The following is a 27309-nucleotide window of genomic DNA, read 5'->3' as shown; positions in this document are numbered from 1 at the left end:
TTATTTTATATTCAGTAATATATTACAGGTGCCAGTAAAGATCTCTTGACCAGCAATACATTTGTATTGATATTCTACATGGTCAGATGGGCAAGCCAATAATATTTGTGAAATTTTATTTTCATTGAAGATACTATATAGTTGGGACATAACCTACTACTGTAGTCTATATATGAGAAGAGATCTAATGAGAATTTGATTGTGGTTTATTGTGTCACTAGGAGTGGCAAAGGAAAACTTTTGAGGCAGTAAAAAAGTTTAAAAATGTCTCCAGTGAAATAGCCTGTAAATAATGACCAATCATTAACACCAGTTAGGTCAATTGTATACACATGATGCCAATGGAGACAATCCATGGTATAGTGCTTTATTGGGTAGCATCCTTTTGTTTTAGGGAACTGTCTGTATACATGTGCTTAATTTGCAAACTGTCAATAAAGTAATCATCAATCAGAGACCTTAATGGGAACAAGCCATATAGGGCTTTTATTGGGTAGCATCATTTTGTATGGAACTGCAGTGTAGGTGTAGGCTAGCTGTGCCGTTTTTGCAAACTGTTAATAAAGTAACCAATCAGATAGCAACATTGTAAAGTGTAAAAGGTAGGCCTGCAAAATATTTATGGACTCTGCACTCAATGTACAGGCTAGTATTTCCCGAGTTTGTAATTGTTCCTCTTTTCTATATTATTCTGATTCATCCATATTATTGAATGGCTTTGAGCCATATATGTCGCCATCGTGCAAATGGCGCAATGTGATCTTAAACACATTACCGTCTATCATCGTGTAGCCGCCCTAATTAGACTATTAAACTTGTCAGCATTTGGAATCGGGCTGGGTTGGACTGCACAGACAATTGTATGCAAATGTCCCAGGCCAGGACCCAGCCAACACCTTGCTGTCACATGTAATAACAAGCCAGCCCAATTATAACACCGTTTCTCTATGATTCCAAAACCGATTGCACCTATAGGAATGCATGAGTAGCACGACTAACGAACATTTGGGCAAAAACGTCGAATTTAGAGGACCAGTTCGCCACTATAAGGCTTTTGTCATGCTTTATTATGATATCCGTATGTAAAAAATATAAATATTTTCATTTGGCGAAACAGTGGCTGAGAACGGCTCATTTACCTTGGCGCTCAGAAAAAGGTCCTTTAATTAAGGGGGCCCACGTTGGCTCCGGTTTGGCTAGATAGAGTATGGAGTCCATACTCTATCTAGCCATACTATGGACCATGGTTGGATTATGGATAATGCTTTCCATTATTGTAGTAGTAGCAACAAATCAGTATTAGCCTACTTGTTGTTTATTAATGTTACTAAAGTAACATTATACTTCATATGCATTTTAACGTAGCCTCTGATATTTGTTAGTATATCGGTAGTTAGTTTACAGTGTTGCATTTCAGTAGGCTATGCAAAACAGAAGAAGTAAAAAAAAAAAAAAAAAAAAAACTATTGTAATGTAAGTTTGTGTCGCTAGTCGTGTGCCTGTCGTGTTCAGTGAGTGTGTGTGTGTGTGTGTGTGTGTGTGTGTGCGTGTACACACGACGTGCGCGTGCGTGGTGTGTGTGTGCGTGTGTGTGTGTGTGTGTGTCAGAGAGAGACAGAGAGACAAACTTTGGACTGGGGTCACTGCACACAGCATAGCAGAGCACTGAGAGCAGCCAGTGGCGTAGCTCATGCCTCCATTTTGAATATCTATGTAATAGAGGGGGAATCGCATAGTTTGTATCGACCAGTGCAGTGCGCTGCGTAGCGTAGTGTCAACAAGCCACATCCAAACATCCTGCGATCATGGACGACCTGTTCAGTCCCAGAAGGTAATTAGTGTAGACTCTAAACTGCACAAGTTGCAGTGTGTTTTTACAGGATCTGTGTGACACACATGTCTGCAGAGGGTTTAGACACTTTGCAGAGCGTTTGTATGGAATACCTCGAGATGTCAATGGTCACGAAGTTGTCTGCTAACAAGCTAGCCAAATAATAGCATACTCGTTAGCTGTAATGCTAGCCCAGCCCCGACTAGCAACAATTCCTGATTAAGATGGCCAGCACTTGTTTATTTTCACAGTGTTCATTTGACAGATTGTCATCGTGTAACAACCATATTATATGCAGTGTGCGCATTGTAGACCGGTCTCAAATATGATTTAATGACAATCAGGTGTTCGACTCCACTCCAGGTTTGACGTGTGTTTTGTAGATTTGCATTGGTCGCGGTCGCTATGTAGGTTATGTCAACAACCATCTTGTGATGATGGCTAACGTTGACATTACTGGTGACACTTGAGCTAAGCTTACGAGGGAGCCAGCTGGCCACTGTCAAACTATTACTAGATGTGGCTCACAGTAACGTGATAGTAAAGTTCATGTATGTTGATTGACTGACACTATTGCAGAAGCATCGGGGTTCGTTTATGTAATAAGTAAAGTAAGTCTTAACTGAGATTGGCTCCTATAATGAAGGGGCGGGATGTGGGGTACTGAAGAGATTGTTTTGTTGATGGAAGGTAGCCTAAGCCTATATTGATATGTTAAGCAGTTGGTGCTCAATCGAATGCTGCATTGAGCTAATTAGTAGTAGTGTTCTGAAATATTAATATGTATTTGATGTGTTTGTAGGAGCCTGAACAGCACACAGGGAGAGATCCGTGTGGGACCAAGTCATCAGGTAGGCACAGTGAATCATTTTAGACAAACTGTTTCTTCTGCCATGTAAGAAGAATACAATTAACTGAAATAAATATATACTACAACACATCTGATTTTGATCTGTTATGCTTATGCATGGGTCTAACTGAATCTTCCAAAACCTAGTCCGATATATTAATAAATTAGTAGTAATTAACCCATTCATACCCGAGGCCTTTTCTACAAATGTTTTCTAAATCAGTATTTGTCATACTTTCAAGTTTAAAAAAAAATAGCAGAGGCACAAAGTGGCACGAACTGTGACCTGTATATCTGCTATTTTTTTAATACAAAACAAAAATCTAGAATGTCACAGATATTTTCTTGGTTTAAATGGACATGGCAGGCTAGCCTATTATTTTTGTGCTCCTATTAGGTTCAAGGTACTGTACTGGTATTTATTTGTCTCCCTCTTATTTTTCATGAAGGCTAAGCTTCCAGAGCTGCAAGCACGACCAACCCCCAGTTTACACACACTAACCGAGAGCGAGGAGTTGGTATGGACACCTGGTGTCAATGACTGTGACCTTCTCATGTACCTCAGAGCAGCCAGGTCAGTGTTTGAGCTTAATTGTACATTAGCTACCCCGATATGTTCCCTCAGTCCCTACGCTCATCCTTGTAGCTCCGAGATGAGGTTTGATTGATTGAAGTATTTATTAATAGTTTGGGGAATTACAGTACATTTCAGGCACAACTCAATACATAACTGTGGACGACACCATAAAGCATTACACGTGTTTACAATAGGGTCCACCATTTTCAATTCCTTATAACTTTAGAGAAGTACAAATATACACTTCTATATACCCAAAAACAGGAAATCATCATAGAGGAGGTAAGAAGGGGAAAAAGACATATACAGTGAGGGGGAGGAAAAGGGGTGGGTGGGGGATTCAGAGTTTACGTGGGCCAGTTTCGAATTGCAGCTGTCCGTAGGTGCCCTTTGAGAGCAGTTTTGAAGGAGTCAAGGGATTCGCCTATCTTAATGACTGTTGGTAGGGCGTTCCACATTTTTGTGGCATAGGAGCGAAATTAATTTGGGTTGCACATCGTTTGTTTGAACTCACTCTGGTGTTGTGGGTGTGGACTTGGTTGACATTAAGAAAGTATTTAGACAGGTACATGGGTATCTTGGTGTAGCGAATCTTGTGGACCAGACCCATTGCAAGATGCTGTACTGAGTACTCTGTCATCAACCCTAAGCCATTTCAACCTGTCAAAGTGGGCAGGGGTGAGCTGGGTTCGGGGAGTGAGGCCAAGTAGTAGCCTGACCAGTTTGTTTTGGGAAGTCTGGAGCCTTGTTTTAAGGGCCTTGTTTTAAGGTCACAAATCCAAGCCCTCCCATTGCGTTTCAGAAACGGCGCATGGTTCCCACAACTTACGCTGCTTACCCTTTTCTGCAGATTTTAACGAGTTAAATTTAATTTAGGAAGTTGCGGCATGAGACGAGCGTTTAAATCGGTTGTTTAGTCAGCTGCTTCCATGTTTTTCGAGGAAGTTGAAAAGCTTTAGCGCCTCCCCGGCGCCTCCCCTGGTCGAATATGGAATTAGATTTTCCAACTGACTTCAGTTCAGTCGACATGCACATGCACACGCACGACTTCCTTGAAAAACATGGAAGCGGCTGACTAAACAACCGATTGAAACGCTCGTTTCATGCCGCAATTTGGATTTTCTTGGCAGTTCCTAAATTAAATTTAGTTTAGCTCGTTAACGGACCTTCACCTTTTGGATAAAATCTGCAGAAAAGGTTAAGCAGCGTAAGTTGTGGAAACCATGCGTTTCCGAAACGCAATGGGAGGACTTGGATTCGTGACCTCATCTTGGAGCTACAGAATGAGCGTAGGGACTGAGGGAATGTCCTGGGGCTATACATTTGCCAGTCATTCTGTTTATATTATTGTATTATATTATATTTTTAATTCTATTGCATTTTATACATTTTATTTTCCCATTATTTCTATTGCAGGAGCATGGCAGCATTTGCAGGGATGTGTGATGGTGGATCTACAGAGGATGGGTGTTTAGCAGCCTCTCGTGATGACACCACACTCAATGCACTTAACATGGTGAGGAGCAGAAGGAGCTTATTTAAAAATGACAATAAAATAGTTTTCAGTTTGCAAGTTCATGGCTGTGTTTTTCTCATTTCAGTTACATGCAAGCCATTATGATGCAGCAAAAGCACTCCAGCGCCTGGTTAAAAAGCCAGTACCAAAACTCATTGAAAAATGTTGGTCAGAGGATGATGTGGTAATAATACTACCTCAGTTCTACTGTGTTTGTTAGCTGATGAAGGTTAAATTAATAGAAAATGCATTCATTTTGGTTGTGTGTTAAAGTTCCTCAAGTACTTTAAATATAAAAAGAGAGAATCCGTGCACTCAAAGTTAAAAATGAGGAACGCCTTTATTAAATTTAAAAAGGCGTTTTTGATCCGTGTTAGCACCTTTTTATCATTATCATGTCTTGCTATCTCTGTTGAGCACCTGGTTAGTTCCTCTTTTTCTCTACTCCAAATATATTTAGCTAGTGATTTATTCTAGCTATCAGTGTCAATTGTACTTTATTTGTGTAAATTAATGAAATAGGAAGGACTTTAATTTCGAGTTATAATAATCTTTATTTGTAGCGCACTTTTCATTAACATGGAATCTGAGAGTGCTAAAAGCAGAGTTTAAAAATGTCGAGCATCTCTCTCCTTTTCCATTTACTGAATACAGGTACTCAAAATATGTAATATCAAGTACCTAACTAAGTATTGTTATCATGCGAAATTATGGAACGATCTGTTGTCTTTTAAAGTTAAAATGTTTTGTTTCTGTTCTTCTTACAACAGAAGCGATTCATCAAAGGCCTGAGACAATATGGCAAGAATTTCTTCCGTATTCGAAAAGAATTGCTGCCCAGCAAAAAAACGGTAATTGATCATTCTTAATAAATGATTTATAATCCAGTGTTCTTTTTTTTTTACATTTAGTTTTCTTTTAGTTTTTTTTAAACTGACCCTAGTAAATTATGGTGTCTTTAATTGTCTTTTCTTATCAGGGTGAACTGATCACATTCTATTACCATTGGAAAAAAACACCAGAGGCGGCAGGAACAAGGGCCTATCGTCAGCATCGGCGACAGCCATCTTCACGCAAAGCCAAGACCCGCTCGGTTACAGCCACTGTGAATACGTCCCGATCGCACTCAAGTATGTGCGCACTCCTCTGAACTTCTCATAAAAAATGTCATTCTAGTCAGTGCCTACATTCCATTATTTTGTTGATGTTTGCAGGGTAAGGTAGTGTGACAATCATATAACCATGTCAGTCGTCTAAGCTTGTATCTTCCTTTGCAGTGGACCTGAGCTCAGCCAGCGAGGATGATGTTGACAGTGAAGACAGTGAACAGGAAATGAAGAACTATTCATGCAGTCATTGTTCCACAACAAGTAAGTGTTATTCTTAATGAGTTGGGCAGAGTTCAGTAGCAATTGGTCACACAAGATTTATGCGAGTGTTTGAAACCATTGAAAGTGCTTGAATTTGCTGTTGAATTTTGTTAGTGTTTTTTTCTACTGGTGCGAAACAACAAAAGTAATTGGACTTGAGGATCGTTTAACAAGACTGCAAATGTTTATCACTAGAAGTTCGGGTGTCTTCGCGGCCCTTACCTCTAGCGTCACACGTCGTTGTTGTTGTTTGTCCGTGACTGTGGTGTGTCTGAGTGAGACACACACGTGTGTATATATATACACTGTACTGTACTGTACAATTTAGGCATTTAGCAGACGCTTAATCCAGAGCGAGAACAAAAACATGGTAATGCATCAAATACATAAAAATAGTCATCATGAATCATACGTAAGCTAAGAACAGTGGAATATCTACAGTATATAATGAAACTATGTGTATACACTATTGAGTGCTATGTCTACATAAAATGCTATCTAAATTACATGCTGTAAGTTGAGCCTTTGCATATGCCTGTAAGGTCATCGAAGCTAGGGCAAGTACTACAGGCTATGATGGAGTTTGAAGAAGTTTTCAGACTACAGCGGAAGATTGGGACTAAGTGAGTCTGCAGTTCTGATTGCAATGGGAAGTGCATTCTATAGTTTTGGAGCCAGAAGGGAGAAGAGTTTGGGATGTGTGGAGTGTTGTCCCGGCGCTTTTAGTGAAGGTACTTTCAGCTTTCCTGTGTTGGCTGATCTGAGCTCGCGGAAGGGTTTGTAGCGCTTTTGGGAAGCGGTGGCCTAAGGGTTAGAGGAGCGCCCTTGGGACCGGGAGCCAATGGAGGGAGCAGAGAAGGGGGAAGACGTGAGAATTGTGGCTGGTTGCATTTTGGATCAATTGGAGGGTGCTCTTGCCAATAGGTCAGTAAGGAGGGAGTTACAATAGTCAAGATTTGATATGACAGATGTCTGGATAAGGAGCTGGGCTGACTCCTGGGTGAGGAAGGGTCTAATTGGTTGATTGTTATAGAGTGTAAACATACAGGATTGAGTAACCGCTGTAATCAGAATCAGAATCATTTTTATTTGTCATTTTCCTATGTACTTACCGGTACATATAAAAGAATATGAAATATCGTTCCCCCACAGTTATTGTGTAATGTGTGCTTTGAATGAGAGGTGACTGTCCAGGAAAACACCAAGGTTCTTGGCTGTTGGAATCGAAGTTACCAAGATGTTGTCTATGGAAATAGTTAGCTTCTGCATGGGGCAGGACTTAGCTGGGAAGAAGAGAAGCTCAGTCTTGTCTGTGTTCAGCTTGAGGTGGTGAGAAGACATCCACTGTGAGATGTACTGTACCCACTGTACTGTATATACATATTATTTACAGATAACATGATTGCAGTGTAATATTTAAAGACGTAGGGAAATGAAAAATACGTTTTTCACACTTTTAGAGCATATCCGTGGTCATCATATAGGCATACCTAACAATCTATAGCAAAACAATGGGAAAAGTTCCAATTTTATTTGAACGAAAACATGTTGCGTGTCGAGTCCTGCATGAATAAATATGAATCTTGATTTAATTCATGTTTGATTCACATCGCTGCACGTCCTCCAAACACAGCTGGTTTTGATTACAGAACTACTCTGTTTTTAATCTCATTCAAGATGACATCCAGACATGCATTACTTGACCTATAACGTAAAATTCAACTTTTTCAATTTCTTTTGTGTTTTTGGGGCTCCCATTTGTGTTTTCTATTCCCACAAATAACCAATTTTGAACAATCAGGCCTTCATGTCATATGGGTGTTTTAATGGAAATTGCTCTCAGAAACAGCTCGACTGATTTTGGCCTCATCGTGATGTCATCAATGTCACCCTACTTTGTATAATTCCTCCTTTTCTTCAGTGCAAATTTGCATTTCCACTTTGTTTACAATGTCCATCATTGTTGATTTTCCAAGCTGGCATGGAATGGAAACAAGCATGGTTTTATCTAGCATGAGTATTATAATGACTCAAATATTAAATAGGGCACGGTGGCACAGTTGGTAGTGCTGTCGCCTCACAGCTAGAAGGTCCTGGGTTCGATTCCCGCTGGGGACGCTGTGGGCACTGGCGGCGTGTTCCCTCCTCCGCGTCATCAGTGCCCATACCCGAGGCGGGGGTTGGCGAAAGGGCCTTTCTGTGTGGAGTTTGCATGTTCTCCCCGTGTCCCCTAGGGTAGATACCCTCACAAAAACATGCAGTAATCCTGGTTTCTAAAACTACCTCCCCCTGGCCAGCCGGGGCGCCTGATGGAGGGGAAAGGAACTGGTCGGAATAACGTGTCCCTTCCACGTGCTATGTCCGGCCGGGGAAATTCCCCTCTGTCAGGTGAAAAGAAGCAGCTTGGACTCCTCATGCATAGAAGGAGGCATGAGGTCAGTCCGCTGCCCCCCCAGGTTGGCAGAGAAAGTGTAGCGATTACATTAGATAATTGGCACTGGGTGAAAAGAAAACTGGGTTACAAAATCGTGGGATAAAAATTGAGATAATAAAATTATATATATATTAAATAATCTGCATATCAGCACCCTCTCCACCTAAGGACAGTGTGGTACTGCAGCTAAAACTGCTTTCAAAGTCCAGAAAGAATTGACAAGGCCTGGTTATATCAGAGTGGTGATTGAGGCTCAAACCATTAGAAATAACTTTGAGGGACATAGACAATATGATTATTAAATATTAAAAGCAGTTTTAAAATGCATGTTATTTGCGCTTTAAACTTAATTGTCACGTTAAGGTAGGTTAGAAATAAGCCATGAGCTTTGCTGCCCGTCTCTCTGTGACTTGTAAACAAACAAACTCAACGCACGTATCATGCACGCGCAATCGCGCATGTAGGGGAGCTACGTCCCATACCCTGAAGGAATGCAACGTTCTGAAAACACACAGCTTTCCGTTTCAGAGTGAAACTCTTTAAAGACATGATTTGTAAACAATATACATATTATTTACAGATAACATGATTGCAGTATAATATTTAAAGACATGATGATTTGTAAACGATATATATTTGCAGATAACATGCTTGCAGTATAATAAAAGAAAGTGGGGTGGGGAAGTAATGAAATCTGGACATTGGCGCGAATGAGTGCAAAGAGATAGTAGGGGAAAGATATTATTAGCTGTTGTAGCTAACAAGAAAACTGCCTGCAGGCTGGGACAGTGGAACCGACTCCGAGTCACAGAGACTACCGTTGAACAGGGGCGACATGTGTCACTTGACAGTGAGTAGCCAATTACAGCGCTGTATTTGGTCAAATGGCTCGTAGCAAAATTGTATAGGGAACTTAATGTGGTGTAGCAGAAGAAGCTGATGATAACATGAGATCGCCTGTGATGTGAGGGGACAGGTTTTTTTAGCAGGGGGTTTGGGTTGTTTTGGCGAAAATGGAGTAAAGGAAAGATTGCAAGTTCGAAGTTGTTGAATGGAGTCAGAAATGGTGTCTGGCTAAATCTCGCGGGACGGGAGTCCAGGCGCGCAGTGCGCCGTCACGTATGAACTTGGAGCTCGAGCAATGCGGAGGGGAAGAGAGTGACGCAGGAGGAGCAGTAAGTACAGTTCGGGACAGTGGTTTCGGCGTCGTTGGCGACATCACACTTTGTGTACTTGTGGATCTGAATCATGCTTTGCTGTTGTGGGCGTGGAATGATGGCAAACGTAATATAGAATACATTCGGACAAACCTATTCTTGTTTTCTGTAGTTCTATTTATATCAAATATTAACATCCCTCTTAAAATGCGCAAGATTTTGTTTCCTGAAAATCTGTACAAAACCTAATCACAAAACCTTTTTAACAGCTTCTAAGGATTGGCAGCCAGGAGGCAGGGACAATATCTTACTTTGCACAACATGCCGCACGTACTACAACAAGCATGGCCGTCTGCCACCAGCTCAGAAACCTGCAGACCCTCCATTTATGTTCAAACCTGTTAAAGAAGAAGAAGAAGGCCACATTGGCAAGCATGGCATGAGGACGAGACGGAGCAGAGCACCCGTAAGCCTGAAACCACATCACTTCATCACATGCAGTGCACTCCATTGTCATTTTTCATATCGGCACATATTTATGCTCTTCAACCAGTATTTATGCTCCTCAAACACTGTGTACTTCGCTGCCTAGGTTCCCCCCAGGTGTCTATACTTGGCCCACTCCTTTTTTCCCCTCTACAATAAATCTCTTTCATGAAAATTGCTGATCTACAATTAGAGATGCTCCGATCGATCGGCGTCCGATCATGATCGGCCGATAATGCCTCTATCGGATCGGATCGGAGTTCTCAAAATAAATCAAAACGTCCGATCAATATGCCCGATCTAAACGGTGGCGAAAAAGTGACTCTCAGAAATGTAGGCAGGAGATAGCCAGTGCTGGAGAGAGAGAGAGAGAGACAGAGGAGGAAGAAAAGAAAGGAGAAAAAAAAGCAGCCAGAGAGCACCACCACCACCATGAAATATCTGGGTGACGCAGTGTTGACAAACGTGCTTCTGTTTAACGTCATCAAAGTCCCCCTTGCAATGCACTCCCTTCCCAGACCCCTGTACTGCAGTGGAGTAACTGCCTTCCATTTACATTTCACAAAAGTTTTGCTCGTGTCGTACATTCCAGTCCAAAAAAGCGCTTGAGAAACCTGTGCAATTTCATCCAGACCAAAAGCAATGCCCCCGCTGTTAATTTTGCATCGCATTGTAAACAGCTGTGCCTCGTTATAGCCACACAAGTTTCTAATTTGCGGTCACAGTCGTGACACTTTTCAGTTGTGTGGTACTTTTATATGGATTTAACTGTAACAGAAAGTCCTATCCAGACTATCCACACAGTCCCATCTCCCAGTCACGGAACTGGGACTGACACAGACACAGAGACGCAACGACGAGGCGCAGCATATCCAGCTAGAACCTAGAAGCCAGAAGTGTTGCCTGTATAACTCTATGGCAGAAACAAGCAACATAGGTCTATACAAAATAAGCCAAAAAGAAGCAACACTGGTCGTTTCTGGCCAGTGTTGCCACATCTGTTTATAAGCGATTTCGGGATTATATTTGTAGATTGAAAAAATATTGGGAGTCCTTTGCTCTTGGCATGAAAATGTTTGAGAACCACTGCTCTAAAACAATATTAGACAAAGTTTGAGCCACAAACACATTTCTCTCTCTCTTGTCCTTTTGCATAAATTAAATATGCCTATTCATGATTCTGCTTATAGAGAAGTAAGTAGCCTATGTTAGTTTGTTTTATGGAAACAGTTGTTTGTGTTGAATGTGCTAATTGCACAGAATTATTCAAAAGAGAGAAAATGGGCAAGCCATAAAATAATGCACATTGCACTTGTCTTTTGTGGAAATAAGGTAAATAAAAAGTAACATTAATGTTGTCATTTTAGCAACCGGCCCCTGGCCCCTTGCCATTTTCATAATGTGGCCCACATGTTCAGCTATTTGAGTATCCCTGGTTTACTGTGTCAGAAAAGGACACCAAACTCGCAGTTGCTGCAAGGTGTGTGATTTCACGACGCTGTGATCGGTATCGGCAATATCGGTATCGGCAGGTACTGCTTCCAGTGATCGGTGATCGGCCCCAAAAAACCTGATCGGTGCTGGTGCATCTCTATCTACAAGTTCCAAATGCAGAATCTTGCGATGCATTGTGAGCTTGTAGTTTGGCTATTGTTTATGAATATAAGTACTATAGACGAATAACAGTTTTAAGTCAAAATTTTATTCTGACCCCTCCACGAAAAGGCGTCTCGTTGCCCTGACCCCTTATCCATCATTTATACATTATGGATAATTAGTGTGGACTTAAACTGTTATTGGTCTATAGTACTCACTATTGTGACATTCCCAGAATAAGAAAGTGGCAAGTAGACTGTTAAATAAATGGATTCATTCTAAAATGCGGTTTTCAATAGATCAAACATAAAATTAGTGAAAATACAGAAATCTTATTAATCACATTTTCCACAGTGCGCAAGCTAGTAAGATCAGAAATGATGCATTGAACAACTATATGTGCTATAAAACAAATTATTTTATAATTTACACCTGAACATCTACTGTAATTTACAACATAGCCTGCGTATTTTTTTTAATTGAATGTTGCTTTTACCAGTTTATTTAGTTTATTTTTCATATATAAAGAGAACACATCTTTGTTGAGAATAAGTAAAGTATGTTCATGAATAACATGGCGATTTTTTTTTTTTTTTTTTTTTTTTTTTTAATCCAGCTGTCATCATTGAGAAGTGGCCACAAGAGGCTTACAGGCTCTCCCACCAGTGAGGACCAGCAGTCCAGCAGCCAGACCTCCCCGAGTGGAGCAAGTTCTATGTCTAACACTTCTAGAACTTCTTCAGACGGTAAAAATGACTCTCCAAAGAAGCCAAACAAGGTACTTACTTTCTTCACATGATGTAACTGTATAATATATAAATATCATAGTGAAGGCACAGGTTTTTAAGTTTTTTAGCCAGTTTATATGTCCGTTTATAATCCATACATTGCTGCCAGTGGCCACCTACCGTAATAAGAAATCTAAATAAGTTTGAAACTGTTGGATCTCAGGATGGGATTGTTTAGTATTGTAGCATATAACATTCATAACTACTTGTTAATGATAGAATATCGCTGAAAATATTATACTTTTCAGTGATACTTATCCTGTCTCGTCTTAACTATTAATGACATGAATGTTGCATTAACAGAAGATTAAGGAGGAAGCACCATTACCAAAGACAACAAAACGTACGAGGGAGAATGCCGCTCAGGAACCTGACGAGCCAGATAAAGTTACACCTAAAAGACCCAAGACACAGGTGGGAAAACAGCAGCTGAAGTGTTTGACTTTATGCAGAATACCACTTAAAATTCATGTGGGTTTCTGTACTTTGACCGGGGAATTCACCCGTAGTTCCCACCCCTGACTGAGTATAATGCAAGAGAAACGTCCACTGTGTGATCATGGTCAATGGCTTGCTCCTGAAATATAAATCATCCCCTACAGGCACACTAACTGGTGGTATTGTTTGCTCCTGCAGGAACCCCAGGGATTACGGTCCGAGGGAGAAGCAGAGACGGAGGAGAGCTCAGATAGCCGCAGCGCCAATGGTGATGTCAGCAGTGACACCAAAGACATTGACCAGGACAACCGTAGCTCCTCACCCAGCATCCCCAGCCCTCACCAGGGCAACGAGAGTGACTCTGACTCCTCCGCCCAGCAGCATGGCCTCCCATCAGAGCCTGCTGCCCTGTCTGACTTTCAATCCCCACAGGCGCCAACATCTCAGGGCACCCCAACAAATCCCCTGCCGCCCCAGACCGCACCTTCCTCTGATCCTGCCCAGAGTCCCCCTCCTCCTTCTCCAGATCCTCCTCAGCCGGCCTCCATTCAGCCAGTCGACTGCATGGCCCTGCATGGCCGTCCACAGCCCACCTCTCACCCTCCCCCGGGCCAGCCACCTCTCCCTCTGCCCGTGGCACCGGGTTTCCCACCTTCGGCAGCATTTCAGGTTCCCCCGTCTGTTCCTTCTCTCCCTTCCCAATCTCTGCCGCCGCACGGCCCCCCACCTCAGGTCACGCAACGCCCCCCTCATTTCTCCAGGGAGTCCCAGCTCCCCCAGAGTACTTCTTCCGGGCCCCAAATCAAACCGCCCCCCACCACCCCTATCCCACCTTCACACAAGCAACTGCAGCACCTACCTTCTACACCATTCCCCCAGATGCCTTCCAACCTCCCACCCCCCCCTGCTTTGAAGCCTCTCAATTCTCTGCCCAACCAGCATGCCCCAGGTGCCCCTCCGCCACCTCTTCAACTCATGCCTCAGTCCTTGCCCATACAGCTGCTCCCTGCCCAACCTCCAGTTCTCTCTCAGCTGCAGAGCCATCCTGGCAGAAGCAGCCATTCCTCTCACCCACCCAGTGCGTCCTCACACCCTGTCCCCTCGGTTGCACCATCATCTACTATTGGTCTCGTTCCTGGTCTCCAGCCCTCCTTCCCCTCTCTCTCTCTGAGGCCGTCGCCCAGCACCCCAGTGGGAGGAACACACATTCAGATCAAAGAAGAGCCGCTGGATGACTCTGAGGAGGCAGAGAGCCCACCACCTCCTCCTAGAAGCCCCTCTCCAGAGCCCTCCGTTGTGAACATTGCCAGCCATGCAAGCCAGTCCGCCCGGTATGTTGAAGACATTTAAGCAGTCAGTTCTGCCACCACAGTTTTAGTTCAGATTTATTAGGCTGCTACACGTAGCATTAATGGTAATACATAACAGACACACACATTCACATAACAGACTAGTATTGAAGTGTTTGCAGGCCAGGGAAAGATGGACAGATTTTGAACAAAAAGCCTCAAATCATGAACGCAGTGTGCAATTTACGGGAAATCTTTCACAGACTTTCCTACTAGGCTGAGGAATATATCCCACCCTTCTCACATTGGCCTGTTATAGTGCCACCAACAGGTGGATTTTTGCAAAACACATTTTTGGAACAAAATGCCTCAAATCATCCAATTGCCATCCAAGGCCTAGAAGAAATGGAACCCTTTTCACATTGGCCTATTATAGAGCCACCAGGAGGCCACAACCTGTCCTGCCCTGGTGGAGACCTGTGAGACTTTATCTGTAGTTAATTCTCTGTCATTCACAGCTGAATTTTGACTGGGTTCTTGCCGCAAGGGTGCTTTTTGGACACAAGTGGGTGGTGAAAAAGAAATGCATATTAAGCCAAGATGTTGGGGATAACAAAAACAGAAGAGAAGAACTACAATCTATCTAATAATTCTGCATTATTGATAACAAGTTGTTAAGCACAAAGCCACCATTCTCACTTTTCAGTTATTGATACATTTAAAATGACAGCAATGTAAAATATTATTTATTCAGCAATGTAAAATATTATTTATTCTCAAGGACAAACACTTTGAAGACTAGAATACCGTATACAATATTGGTAACCATAAAGTAATAATATCCAGAACATGCAAACTATTTACACAAGAAAACATAGTTGAACTAGAGTCAACAGTGATAGGCCACCACAAATGGTTGTGCTTCTATAACTTTAGCACAACAATGACGATGTGTTTAATCACTGGGAGTACTTGTGCTCTCTGGTGGCCAAACAGGGAATTCACTTGAGACTTGTTGGCCAAGTACCATTTCTGAACACAGTCAGCAAACTGACTCACCTCCACCAGAGGCCCACATAACAGAGTGTACACAATTTACATTGCTTAACCCATTAAGACCTGAGGCTGATTCTAAAAATGCCTTCTAAAAGCAGTAGTTCTCACTTTAAAATGTTTTCAAAAATAGTATGTACAAGCTTGCTGTGAGCTTGGTAGATCTGCTATTCTTGAATAGCCAACGCTAAAATCTAAAATGACCGATGCTTTCCTGATTTTAATGGGTTAATGCAGACAGTGATGCAAATAGCCTGCATCCTGCTTCCATGGACTCACTAAATCAGGGATGCAATACTGTACTCAGTACAGTATTGCAGTAAAGCAGTCCTACTTCAACGACTAATGTCGTTGAAGTAGGACTCATAAAATGTCCCTGCGACCCATCTAAAATACTACCCCTAGGTTCCGGGACCCATTACATCGAAAACCTATTTAGATCACTATAGGTATAAGTAAAATAACATTAACCTGGCAGTCCTTGTCTAGGCTACTTATAATTTTAGGAAATCGTTCTTTGCTGGCAGTAACTGATGCAATTTCCTATTGTTTAAGGAATTACTTTTTTGCATGATTTTCAATTTCTAGGTTTATCAAACACTTGGACCGAGGCTACAACTCCTGCGCCAGAACAGACCTGTTCTTCACTCCACTTGCATCATCCAAGCTGGCCAGGAAAAGAGAAGACGCAGTGGAAAAATCCAGGAGAGAGGCTGAGCTTAATGCACGTCAGGAACGTGAGAGAGAGCGGGAGAAGGAGAGAGAAAGAGAGCAGAGAGAGGCGGACAAGAATGCTGTGAGTATACCGCTCCTTATGTCTTTATTCTTCCTCTGCTTCTAATGCATCATGTTTACTATAATGTGTTATTGCAACTACTCCTGCTTGGCTTACAGAGAGCTTCCAGCTCTTCTCATGACAGTCGCATGAGTGAGCCTCAGATGTCAGGCCAAAGCCACATGCGGTCGTCCTTTGAACAGCCCCCCACCACAGTGGCTGCCGTGCCCCCCTACATCGGACCCGACACACCTGCCCTGCGCACCCTGAGCGAGTACGCCCGGCCTCACGTCATGTCCCCCACCAACCGCAACCACCCTTTCTTTGTGCAACTGACCCCCGGGGACCCTCTGCTGGCCTACCACATGCCAGGTCTCTACAGTGCCGAACCCAGCATGCGAGAGCGGGAGCTCAGGAACCTCCGAGAGAGGGAACTCCGAGAAAGGATGAAGCCCGGCTTTGAGGTCAAACCTCCAGAGATGGAAATGCACCCGTCAGCCAACCCGATGGAGCACTTTGCCCGACACGGGGCGCTGGCTCTTCCACACATCGCTGGACCGCCGCACGGCCACCACTTTGCTTTTCATCCAGGGTTCAACCACCTCGAGCGAGAGCGGATGGCAATGGCACAGCAACAGATGCGCCCAGAGCTGAGTTATGCCGAGCGACTGACCGCAGAGAGGCTCCATGCTGAGAGGATGGCGTCGGTCGCCAGCGACCCTGCTGCCAGGCTGCAGATGCTCAATGTGACGCCACACCATCACCAGCACTCGCATATCCACTCTCATCTGCACCTGCATCAGCAGGATCCACTCAACCAAGGTGAGAAAGCATTTCCTTTTTTGTCCGGTATTAAACCACTTGAAACCATGAAAGCTAGACAACCTGTTCTAGCCCATGTCATACAGTTTGAAAATGCGGGTCCGACGTGCATTAAGCCATTAACGCGAGGCTGTGACACACAAACATAAGTTACTAAAATAATAATCAGACTATAATGGGGGTGGGACACAACAGAGACAGCGCGCACACAAACAACTGCTGCGAGGCGGGAGGTTGTGCCACACAAACATACACGTTACTAAAATATAAATAATCATACTAATATGGGGGGGGGGGGGGGGGACGACGACACAACAGCACTTCTTTGCCCTGACAAATATCATGTGAAATATCTATGTCATCGTTTCGATGTAGAAAAAAGTAAATCAAGGACGGAAAAAAACATGAAGGTTACTTTAGTAACCATGGTTCTTTAAGTAAGTGAGCGAAATACTTCGCTTATGGGAGGTTTCGATCTGAGAAAGCGAGGTGCAGATATTCATTTATGAACTCACACAGGCATTTTATATGCACTGTGGGTTTAAGGCTCGTGACGCAGGCACCCAGCGCCTTAGGCGTATATAAGGCCTAGCTGCTGCGTCACAGGCCACTCGAACAATTTCCTTCTGCCACAGAGCATGACAGAAGGGTGTTCAGCGAAGTATTTCGCTCACTTACTTAAAGAACCATGGTTACTAAAGTAACCTTCATGTTCTTTTAAGTTGTGTTCGCGAAATACTTCGCTTATGGGACCTTATGAACTCCCGTATCCAGAACTAGCCAGTGAGTCCTAGGACTTTGGGATAATTTAAGGGCTGGGGACAAACCTCAGGTTTGTGGCCCGGTCCCACTTAGTGGCTAATTGGGGTAGGGCGGAGACTACCCCAGGTAGCCTGGGTTTATAGAGGGAGGAGGGGACTTTGTCCCCTTCCCTTCGGGGCTCTGTAAGGTGGACTTTATTATAGTCCACCTATGGTGCGGCTGCTCCCAAGACCGCGTGCGCTATAGAAGGCACCGCCACATCTAGGTTATAGTATGTGGCGAAGGTCGAGGAGGAGGACCAGCTCGCTGCTGTGCAGACGTCCTGGATCGAGATGCCCCTGTGGAGCGCCCAGGATGCTGCCATGCCTCTCGTGGAATGAGCCCTTAGCGTAAGCGGAGGCTCTATTCCTTGAGTGGTATAGGCCAGATGAATGGCCTGCACTATCCAGTTGGAGATAGTGACCTTGGTGACAGGTTTTCCCCTGGTTCTTTCACCCCAGGATACGAACAATTGATGGCCTATCCTGTAGGGGCCTGTCCTGTCCATGTAGGCGCGGAGCGCTCTTACTGGACAAAGGCGGTTCAGCCTCCTGTCCTCTTCCGTGGCGAAGGGGGGGAGGGTGGAAAGCCTGTAGGTCCACCGGTACGCAGACCGAGAAAGCATTCTTTGGTAAGAAGGCTGGGTTTGCTTTGATGGTGACCTTGGTTGACCTGTCGTCAAATCTCATGCACTCTGGAGTGGTCGAAAGTGCATGTAGATCGCTGACCCTCTTAGCGGTCGTCAGAGCGACTAGGAGGGCTGTCTTAAGAGTAAGAAACTTTAAGTCAGCCGTCTGCAGTGGCTCGAAGGGCTCATTGGTTAGAGCCCTGAGTACTAGTGACAGATCCCAGGAGGGGGCCAGGGGCCTGTTGACCTTACAGTCCCTGCGTACGCCCTTCACAAACTGTTTTACCAGCAGATGTTTCCATACCGTCTGGTTGTCAATGCCCACGTGGCAAGCCGAGATGGCTGCCAGGTGGGTTTTCACTGAAGAGAGGCCTAGACCTCTATCCAGGAACTCCTGCAAGAATGTCAGGATGTCGACTATTGAAGCTTGGAAGGGGATAACCTGGTTAGGTCGTTCGAAGCACCACCGCCCGAACACGCTCCAGGCTGTTTCGCAGCGTATTGCTGTTGACTGGGCTCTGGCTCTCTGAATTGTTGCAATAACATTCGGAGGGAGGCCGGTTTCTGTCAGCATCACCCTCTCACGGGCCAGACCCATAGGTCTAGGTCCCTGGGGCAAGGGTGGAAGATCTCTCCTTTCGCCTGCGTGAGGAGATCCGCTCGTAGAGGGAGCTTCCATGGTCGGCTGTAGAGGAGGGGAGCTATCTCCGTCCTCCACACGCCCCAGGCTGGTGCTACTAGAAGTAGCGTCAGACCCTGAGTCCTCACTCTGTTCAGAGTATGGAGAATGAGACTCAGTGAAGGGAAGGCGTAGAGAAGGGACCTGGGCCATTGGTGAGCTAGAGCGTCTAGTCCCAATGTCGATGGTCCTCTTATGGCGAAGAAGAGAGGACATTCCGTGTCCTGCTCTGAGGCGAACAAGTCTACCTCGGGCGCTCCGAACCTGCCCCAGATCTGGTTTGCTACCTCGGGGTGTAGTGACCAGTCTGCGTATCGGAGGTCTCCCCTGGACAGCAGGTCCGCTCCTGTGTTTAGAACACCCGGGACGTGGCACGCTGTAATGGACAAGAGACGAGCGTTGCACCGCAACGTGAGTTTCTGAGCCAGTTGGTGCAAGCGGGGGGACCTGAGTCCCCCTTGCTTGTTGATGTAGCACATCGTTGTCGTGTTGTCTGTCCTGACCAGGACGTGGCAACCTTGGATGCGCGGTTCGAAGCACCTCAGTGCGAGGAACACCGCCATCAACTCCAGATAATTGATGTGGCAGGACTCAACTCAACTTTATTTATAAAGCACAGTAGTTGTCCTGTCCACAGTCCTCTGGCTGTAGTGCCCTCCAATGTGGCTCCCCAGCCAGACATGCTGGCGTCTGTGGTGACGACTTTCCTGGTCAGAGGTCTGCCCATAGGGACGCCTTCTGAGAGGGCTCGTCTGTCCGCCCACCATTTCAGTGCTAGCACGCATTGTGACGTCACTGTTACCCTCTGGCGGCGACGGTGCATGGGTATGCGTAACGCATTCATCCACTGTTGAAAAGGTCTCATATTTTAGCCTGGCTAGGCGTATTATGTAAACCACCGAGGCCATAAGCCCCGCCATCCGCAGGCATGCATGCAAAGGAATCGAGCGATCCCTTTTGAATGATGCCGTGGACTGTATTATCGCCTCTATTCTTTCTTGGCTCGGACGAGCCGTGAAAGAAATCGAGTCCAGCGTTATACCGATGAAGTCTATAGACTGTGTCGGCGTTAACACGCTCTTCTCCTGGTTCACTCGGAACCCTAGAGAGTGGAGGTGGTTGAGCACTCGTTGAGTGTGCAACAGCGCCTCCTGTGGCGAGTCTGTTGACAGGAGCCAGTCGTCTATGCACGCTGCTAGACGAATGTCCTGTTGTCATAGTGGAGCTTATAGCCGTGGCTGTAACCTTCATAGAGACTCTCGGACTCAGGGACAGTCCGAACGGGAGGACGTTGTATTCGTACTCTCCCTTTGAACCCGAAGCGCAGAATTTTTTCCTGTGCGGGGGGGTAGTTTGGACCTTGAAAGTATGTGTTCTGTAGGTCCATTTAACGTGCGCCAGTCCCCTTCGCGGAGTAAGCTTAGTAGGACTGGCGGTGTCAGCATTTTGAAGCCAAAGTCATCAAAATCGAGTCGGGGCTCTGAGGTTTGAATGGGCGAAGCCCGCCCCCTGTCTTTTCACCAGAAAATAGCGGGGAACCCGTTAAGAGACTGGTTGACAGGGACCTCTGAGATGGCGTCTTTCTGCAGGACGGAATCGATTTCCTCCTTTAGAATGTGCCCCTATCCTCTCCGTCTGCTCTCGAGAAGATGATTCCTTCGAGAGTGTGCGGTTTTATTTAACCTTTAGCCCTCTGCTATAGTGCGCATGATCATGGGGAGTTCCCAGTATCCAGCACTGAGCTTGATGACCTAACAGGGAGCCCCTTCTGTTTCCGGGGATTCTGTCCGTGAGGCTTTGGTGCCCTCTAGCGATTTGAGCGCATGGGGACAAATGTTTCTCTTCTTTTAGATGAGAGAATGAGAGCTGCTTTAAACAGTACTGTCTGTGGCGATTATCTCATTAACACATGCTGAATGTGAAGCACATGATCGTGCTCTTTTGAGGGGCCTGTGCTGAGGCATTTCTGCGTGCACGTCCCCTCTGTATTGTCCCGCACCCGCGGTGTGTGTGGCAAATGGGGTCTTGCACACCTGTTTTAACGGGTGATAGGGAGCCTTCCGTCCTCCTGGGAAGGTTCTGTCTGTGAGGTTCTGGTGCACTCTAGTGGCCTAGGCGCGTAGAGGCATTACCATTAAACGCCGTTATTCTTTCATTGAGGTGAGAAAATAATTGGGCGTAGTTTACCCGGCCTGTGACAGTATAATACTGTCACAGAGCGTGGTTATTCCCCACGTATGGGCCTATGGCCTACAGGTCGTATTCGTGTTTTTGTTTCATGTATATTTTTATTTTATAAAAAAAATACAGAGAATACACATTAACAACAAATGCAGAAAATGGTACAGAGGCTAGTAGCATGCACAATTTTCGGCTTTGAAATGTCTTTAGAGTCTGCGGTTTTGAGGGTGAGGTCCGTGACCACTACCCTCTAACTCGTACCCCTGAAGGGAGGAGAGATTCAGGGGTACGTCCTGACCCCTGCTCTCGTATATTTCCCACGTATGGGCCTGTGCCCGTGAGAGGAGAAGCCCCCGTTCTAGGGGAAGGTTCTGTCTGTGAGGCTCTGGTGCACTCTAGTGGCCTAGGCGTGTAGAGGCATGGCATCAGTAGACAGGCCGTTAATTTCTCAATTAATTGAAAAAATAATTGGGCGTGACCTCCCGGGCCTGGGACAGTTTTAAAACTGTCCCAGAGGCGGGTTATAATCCCCACGTATGGGCTTATGCCCTTGTGTCAGGTTTCAAGTTGTTCTTGTGTTTTTCGTTTTTGTGTTACTCTTTGAAGTAAAAAACATACACATTGTGACATAATTATGCACATTCTAACAACATTTGAGGGGTTCTGTACAGTGGCAGCAGCTGCATGTACATTCCCTCTGAAACGTTTGTAGGGCGGAGGAGAGCAGCGGCCAGCGGTCCCGGGGCGTCCTCTGTGTCCGTCGTCCACCCTGAAAGCAGCCTGACTAGTAATGCTAAGCATGCTAGGATGGCAGCGACCATCCAACGAGGTTGTTAAACCCGACCTCTTTTAAATGTTAGCTAAACAGCTAAACAAACCTAGCTTCACAATGTACATACCTTGTAATGTTGAGGGAAGCAGTGAGTCTGGGGAACGGCGTTGAGTGAGATGTTTGTGTTACTTTTTTATTGAATTAAAAAACATACACATTTGTGACATAATCATGCACATTCACCATGTTTGAGGGGTTTGCACAGGGGCAGAACTGCGTGTACATTCCCACTGAAACGTTTGGTTTGTGGTTCGAGACCACTATACTCTCTGCTGGATGTAGTAGTGGGAAGAGGGAAGGCCGCAAAGCCTGGGGCTCGCGTAGCGCGGCCGTCGGGCTGGTGCTGTGATGACACAGTGATGCGGGGCACGGTCTCCATGTTGTCGCACGGGATATAGCAGGGCTTCCCTGGTCGAACAATGCGAGCATGCGCGAGCCCGGGACAATAGAAAAATATTTTCTGCGGTCAGCCATCCTCCTAGGCACGACAGTGTGTGCTGCGCGCTTCGGGGGAGGCTCCACGGCAGCCTTGACTAGCAGCTGGCGCGGTCTAGTCAATGGAGCGGGGGGAAACTCTTCTACGGTAATATGCCGTATAGCGTGTAACTTCCCCCGCTCAGTTGGCTGCTTTGGCTGGGTCGTCATTTTCTGCTTCGCTCCCCAGGCCCCGTAGTCATGGGTTTCGGCCCTGGCTATCGGGACCCGGGAGGATGCAGTGTTGTCTTTGTTAGCCGCGCTAGCACGCGGCACTGGTGTGCTACGTGCTAACGGTGGCCAGTCGACCCGCTGTCTAGGCATGGAGCGCGGAGGCCCTTCGCAGACCTGCTTCTCCCTTTGAGGAGGCAGGTCTGGGTCGGGTCTGTCGCCCTCGAACTTCTCGTAGAAGCAAACTTAGACATTTGTTTTCTTTTTCGCTATCGTCACAGTTTAGTGAACGGCTAGCTTAAAGAGCGGGTTCCTCTGTTCGCTATAGTCACAGTTAGTGAACGGCTATCTTAAAAAGAGCGGGTTCACCCGTTCCTTTGTTCTCAAGTTAGCTATAAGCTAGCGGAGCCGCGGGTAATAGGCCCGTGATTCCGCGCAGCTAAGGCTAACTAGCTTCCCAACGGGAAGATAACTTGTTGGAATTAGCTAGTTTTCCTGAATAAAAAACCAGTTTAACGTCGAGAAAAAAAGCTGTGTGTTTAAGCTAGCTGGGACGGGTGTTAGGCCCGTGAGAGTAGCTATGCTAGGTAGCTTCGCTCGCGCGAATTAGCTTGTAGTAAAATTAGCAGTTTCCTGAGTTTTAAACTAATTTAAACGTCGAGGAAAAGCTTTAGAGTTCTCTCTGCTTTTAAAAAATAGATATGAATCTAACCAGTACACTACTAGGGAACCTCACGGAGCTTGAGTCCTGTCTCTCGCCCGGTTTATGAAGTGTTGAATCGCCCAAAGTATAACTGGCTAGCGTTATCATGCAACCTCTGTGGCAGAAGGAAAACGAGTGGCCTGTGACGCAGCAGCTAGGCCTTATATACGCCTAAGGCGCTGGGTGCCTGCGTCACGAGCCTTAAACCCACAGTGCATATAAAATGCCTGTGTGAGTTCATAAATGAATATCTGCACCTCGCTTTCTCAGATCGAAACCTCCCATAAGCGAAGTATTTCGCGAACACAACTTAAAAGAACATAGAAAGAAAAAACAGTACAAACAAAAGACAATTTTTTTCTGATATTACTAGATCCCACTTTTCCACTTGTTGTGAAACCTAGCCTCTTGTAGTCCTCCATTCCTATGAAAGTATGAATGTTAGCTTTTCTGTGACGTATATTTCCCCAGTAATGTCCATCCAATTGTCTTTGGTTGGTGGGTAGCATTTCCTGGTTTTAATCTGTCCTAGGTTTTAATCAAGGAAGCTTTGAGAAGGAACAGAAGTGGTCACGTGACTGGGCTGTGCCATGACACTTTAATGGACACTTTCATGGGAGCCAAACTCACACCGGAAGTGCAATGAATGAGTCACTTGACCACTTCTCTTCCTTCTCAACGCTTCCTTGGTTTTAATGGGTTAAATGGCCTACATCTAAATCCTGGAGCGGTTGCGCAAAGACCCGCCCAGCAGCACTGTTTAATGCAATGTATTTGTGTGTGTTATATGTTTTTTTTGTTGAATTACTCATTACAAAGTTGTAAAAGTCAATAGTATGTATATCCATAAAATAAGCAAACAGCACCCTAGCAGACAATACACTAGTTCTGTCTTTCAATCATTTTATTATTATTGTTGTTATAACTTTCTAATGTTTTGACAATTCGCCAGATGTATGCATATGACGTTATAGAGTTTCATGTGACAAGCTTAAACTATAGTGTATTTAATTATTAAGAAGAAGATGATCAGGTAATGTAATTGTGAAAATAATAAAATGGTTGAAAGACAGAACTAGTGTATTGTCTGCTAGCGTGCTGCTTGCTTATGTTATGGATATACATACTGTTGACATTTACAACTTTGTCAACAAAAATACTTATACACGCACAAATAAATTGCATTAAACAAATTAAATGTACTGTATATGCTTGTCCAGTAAAGCCATCTTGCGTCACACTAATAATGTTGGATCATCACCACCACCAGGTTCCGGCCCTCATCCTCTGGACCCGCTGGGAAACGGACCACGTTTGGCCAGGTTCCCCTTCCACACGGGCCCCATCCCCAACCATCTACTCAATGACCTGCCTCATGATCACGAGATGCTTCGCCACCCCTTGTTCGGTTAGTAACCTTTAAACCATCTAAAATAGATGTCTTGCTTTCTTTGGTCCCTGGTTGTGGAACGACCTGCAGACTAGACTAAAATTGGCCGTGAAAGTTCCCTTGAGACGTTTCAAATGGATCACCTCTTACGTACACTCCAACATTTGCACACAGTTTGGACAGGTACTAGCCTCTAGGTTAGGCTCATATATTTATTCACTTCTGTATTGTACATTTCTAAAATAATGTAGTACTTTGCCCTTCTTGCATCTCTTAGGGTTGTACCTCTTTGTAGATTCTTATTGTATTCTGGAGGATAAACATGGATGTATTACTCTGTCTGTATTCTGTAATGTCATGTATTGTGGTAGCACTCATTTTATTTCTGCCTCTTGGCCAGTTCCCACTCTTAAAAGAGATTTGTCTCAATGTGTTTTTGCTGGTTAAATAAATAATAAATAAATCTATACCAGAGAATCCCAATCTGTGGGGCGCAAGGATATTGGAAGCAGGGCCCCAAATAAAGTCATGTTAAATAATTACTGAATGAATATTGATTATTCTTTAAACCCTTGAAAACAAATTTGTTTTCATTGTGATACAGATTCATAGGAACCTAAAGTATACCATTGATCCAAGCCGAACACGATCAATTGTTTATTTTAATTGATCATTAAAATAAACGCTCTGAAAATGCACTCTTAAAAGCTATCAAGATTAAAACTATTAGTAAACTATATATACTAGTTGACCAGGCTCTGCTCTTTTCCCCCCATCTCTTTGCTGAAAATAGCAGATGTACAATACTACAAGCTCACACGTGACATGGTCTGAACTTGTAGGTCTGTTTGTGGAGAATGTTAGGATACTATTCAAGTGCAGTAGACTTAAGACTTAAAACTCACCCGAGTCCACGTATTTCATTTAAAGCTTGTTGCCCTTGCATGTTGTCTAGGAGCTGCATATCAACGAGAGCTGCAGATGCAGGGCCACATGCCCCAGATGTCTGCTGCACACCAGCTCCAGGCCATGCATGCACAGTCTGCAGAGCTGCAGAGGATGGCTATGGAACAGCAATGGCTGCATGGACATCATCACCTACATGGAGGCCCTCTACCCGGGCAAGAGGATTATTACAGGTAAGGTGTTTGGTCGATTCATGTAGTTCTTCTTTTTAAATGCATAATGTGTCATCTTGAACTATATGGGAAGTCATCAATAGTTGCTCAGTTGTGTGTGTGTGTGTGTGTGTGTGTGTGTGTGTGTGTGTGTGTGTGTGTGTGTGTGTGTGTGTGTCTGTGTGTGTGTGTGTGTGTGTGTGTGTGTGTGTGTGTGTGTGTGTGTGTTCTAAAGCCGTTTGAAGAAAGAAGGTGACAAGCCATCATGAGCCCCAGATGGTGCATGCCATAAAAACCTATACTATACCTAATGAATAGAATACTGTGTACTTTGAAAACTGTATAAGAGAATATGTGTGTCCTTTGTTTTGTTTTAATATATTTCAAAAAAGAAAAAAAGATCTTTGAAACTGTATGCTCATTCCTTGTTCAGCACTTAAAGAGAATGTTCAAGTTTGTCTGCAATTTTCCTATTGATAGTCTAGTTTTAAAAATTTATACTGTCTTTATCATCAAAATGATTCCAATCGCACGTGTTAATGAGGGATATGCAGGTAGGGAGTTTTCTTAAACCCACTGAAGCCGTTTCATATGCAGTAAGGTATGCCAAGATATGTCTCTCTTAAAGGATATGAAATAATCTAATAGATTTAGACTGATTTTCAGTTTAACTGTTGCTTTTGATTTCTACCTGAAACACTTGTACAGAATTACATTTTAATCAGTGTTTGAATGACTGACTTTTAACAACCTAGCATGATTTTCTTTTCTCAGTTTTCACTGAACTTGAGTAGCAAGTTGCATTGGTGTGTGCATAGAATTGGAAAGCATAGTAGAGATCCATTTTATTCGAAATCTGCTAAATATTTGTCTAAATCCTAAAATTTTATATTTCAAGATATCTTTTCACAGTGTAACCTAAGCTTTTACTCATTTTTGAGATTGTAAATGTAAATATGTGTTCAACCTTCTATATTATTGATATTACAGTAGATGTGACCTTGGCTTTCAGCTTGGCACAGTAAAAGTAACTCATTTAGATAAATACAGTATATAGTGTTACTAAGTGAAAGAATTGTAAATTGGACTATCACCTGTGTCACCCCTAACAGAAAGTTGTATTACAGCAATGTATCCACAGTGTTTTAATGATCAGGACAAAGAGTATTAGTATGAAATTAACACCTGTTATCCTAACCCAATTAAAACTGTTTCAAATTGACTATTTATGTGAAATAATATGGTAAAAAGTGTATACATTGCATATTTATTTCAATAAATAATTCTGCAATAACACAAACATGAACCTGAATATAATTATTTATATTCCAATCCATGCCAAAGGAATGC

General features: G+C 44.2%; 2 protein-coding genes across 2 annotated transcripts in view; both read left to right on the top strand.

Annotated features, from left to right (window-relative positions):
* The window catches only part of eno1b (enolase 1b, (alpha)), a 185590-nt gene that overhangs the window by 8329 nt on the left and 149952 nt on the right, over nt 1-27309 (top strand). The gene's annotated exons all lie outside the window — the stretch shown is intronic.
* rereb (arginine-glutamic acid dipeptide (RE) repeats b) lies at nt 1604-27241 on the top strand. The gene is made up of 17 exons (XM_080783267.1): nt 1604-1831; nt 2634-2682; nt 3131-3255; nt 4675-4774; nt 4860-4958; nt 5545-5625; nt 5754-5904; nt 6052-6144; nt 10005-10201; nt 12434-12595; nt 12909-13019; nt 13242-14374; nt 15974-16181; nt 16280-16982; nt 24722-24859; nt 25797-25980; nt 26195-27241. Exons 1-17 carry the CDS (start codon nt 1806-1808, stop codon nt 26226-26228), a joined length of 3594 nt encoding a protein of 1197 aa, XP_080639393.1. The 5' UTR covers nt 1604-1805; the 3' UTR covers nt 26229-27241.

Source organism: Protomyctophum bolini, assembly GCF_963924005.1.
Source record: "Protomyctophum bolini genome assembly, chromosome: 2".
NCBI lineage: Eukaryota > Metazoa > Chordata > Actinopteri > Myctophiformes > Myctophidae > Protomyctophum > Protomyctophum bolini.
This window is presented reverse-complemented; position numbering and strand designations above follow the sequence as displayed.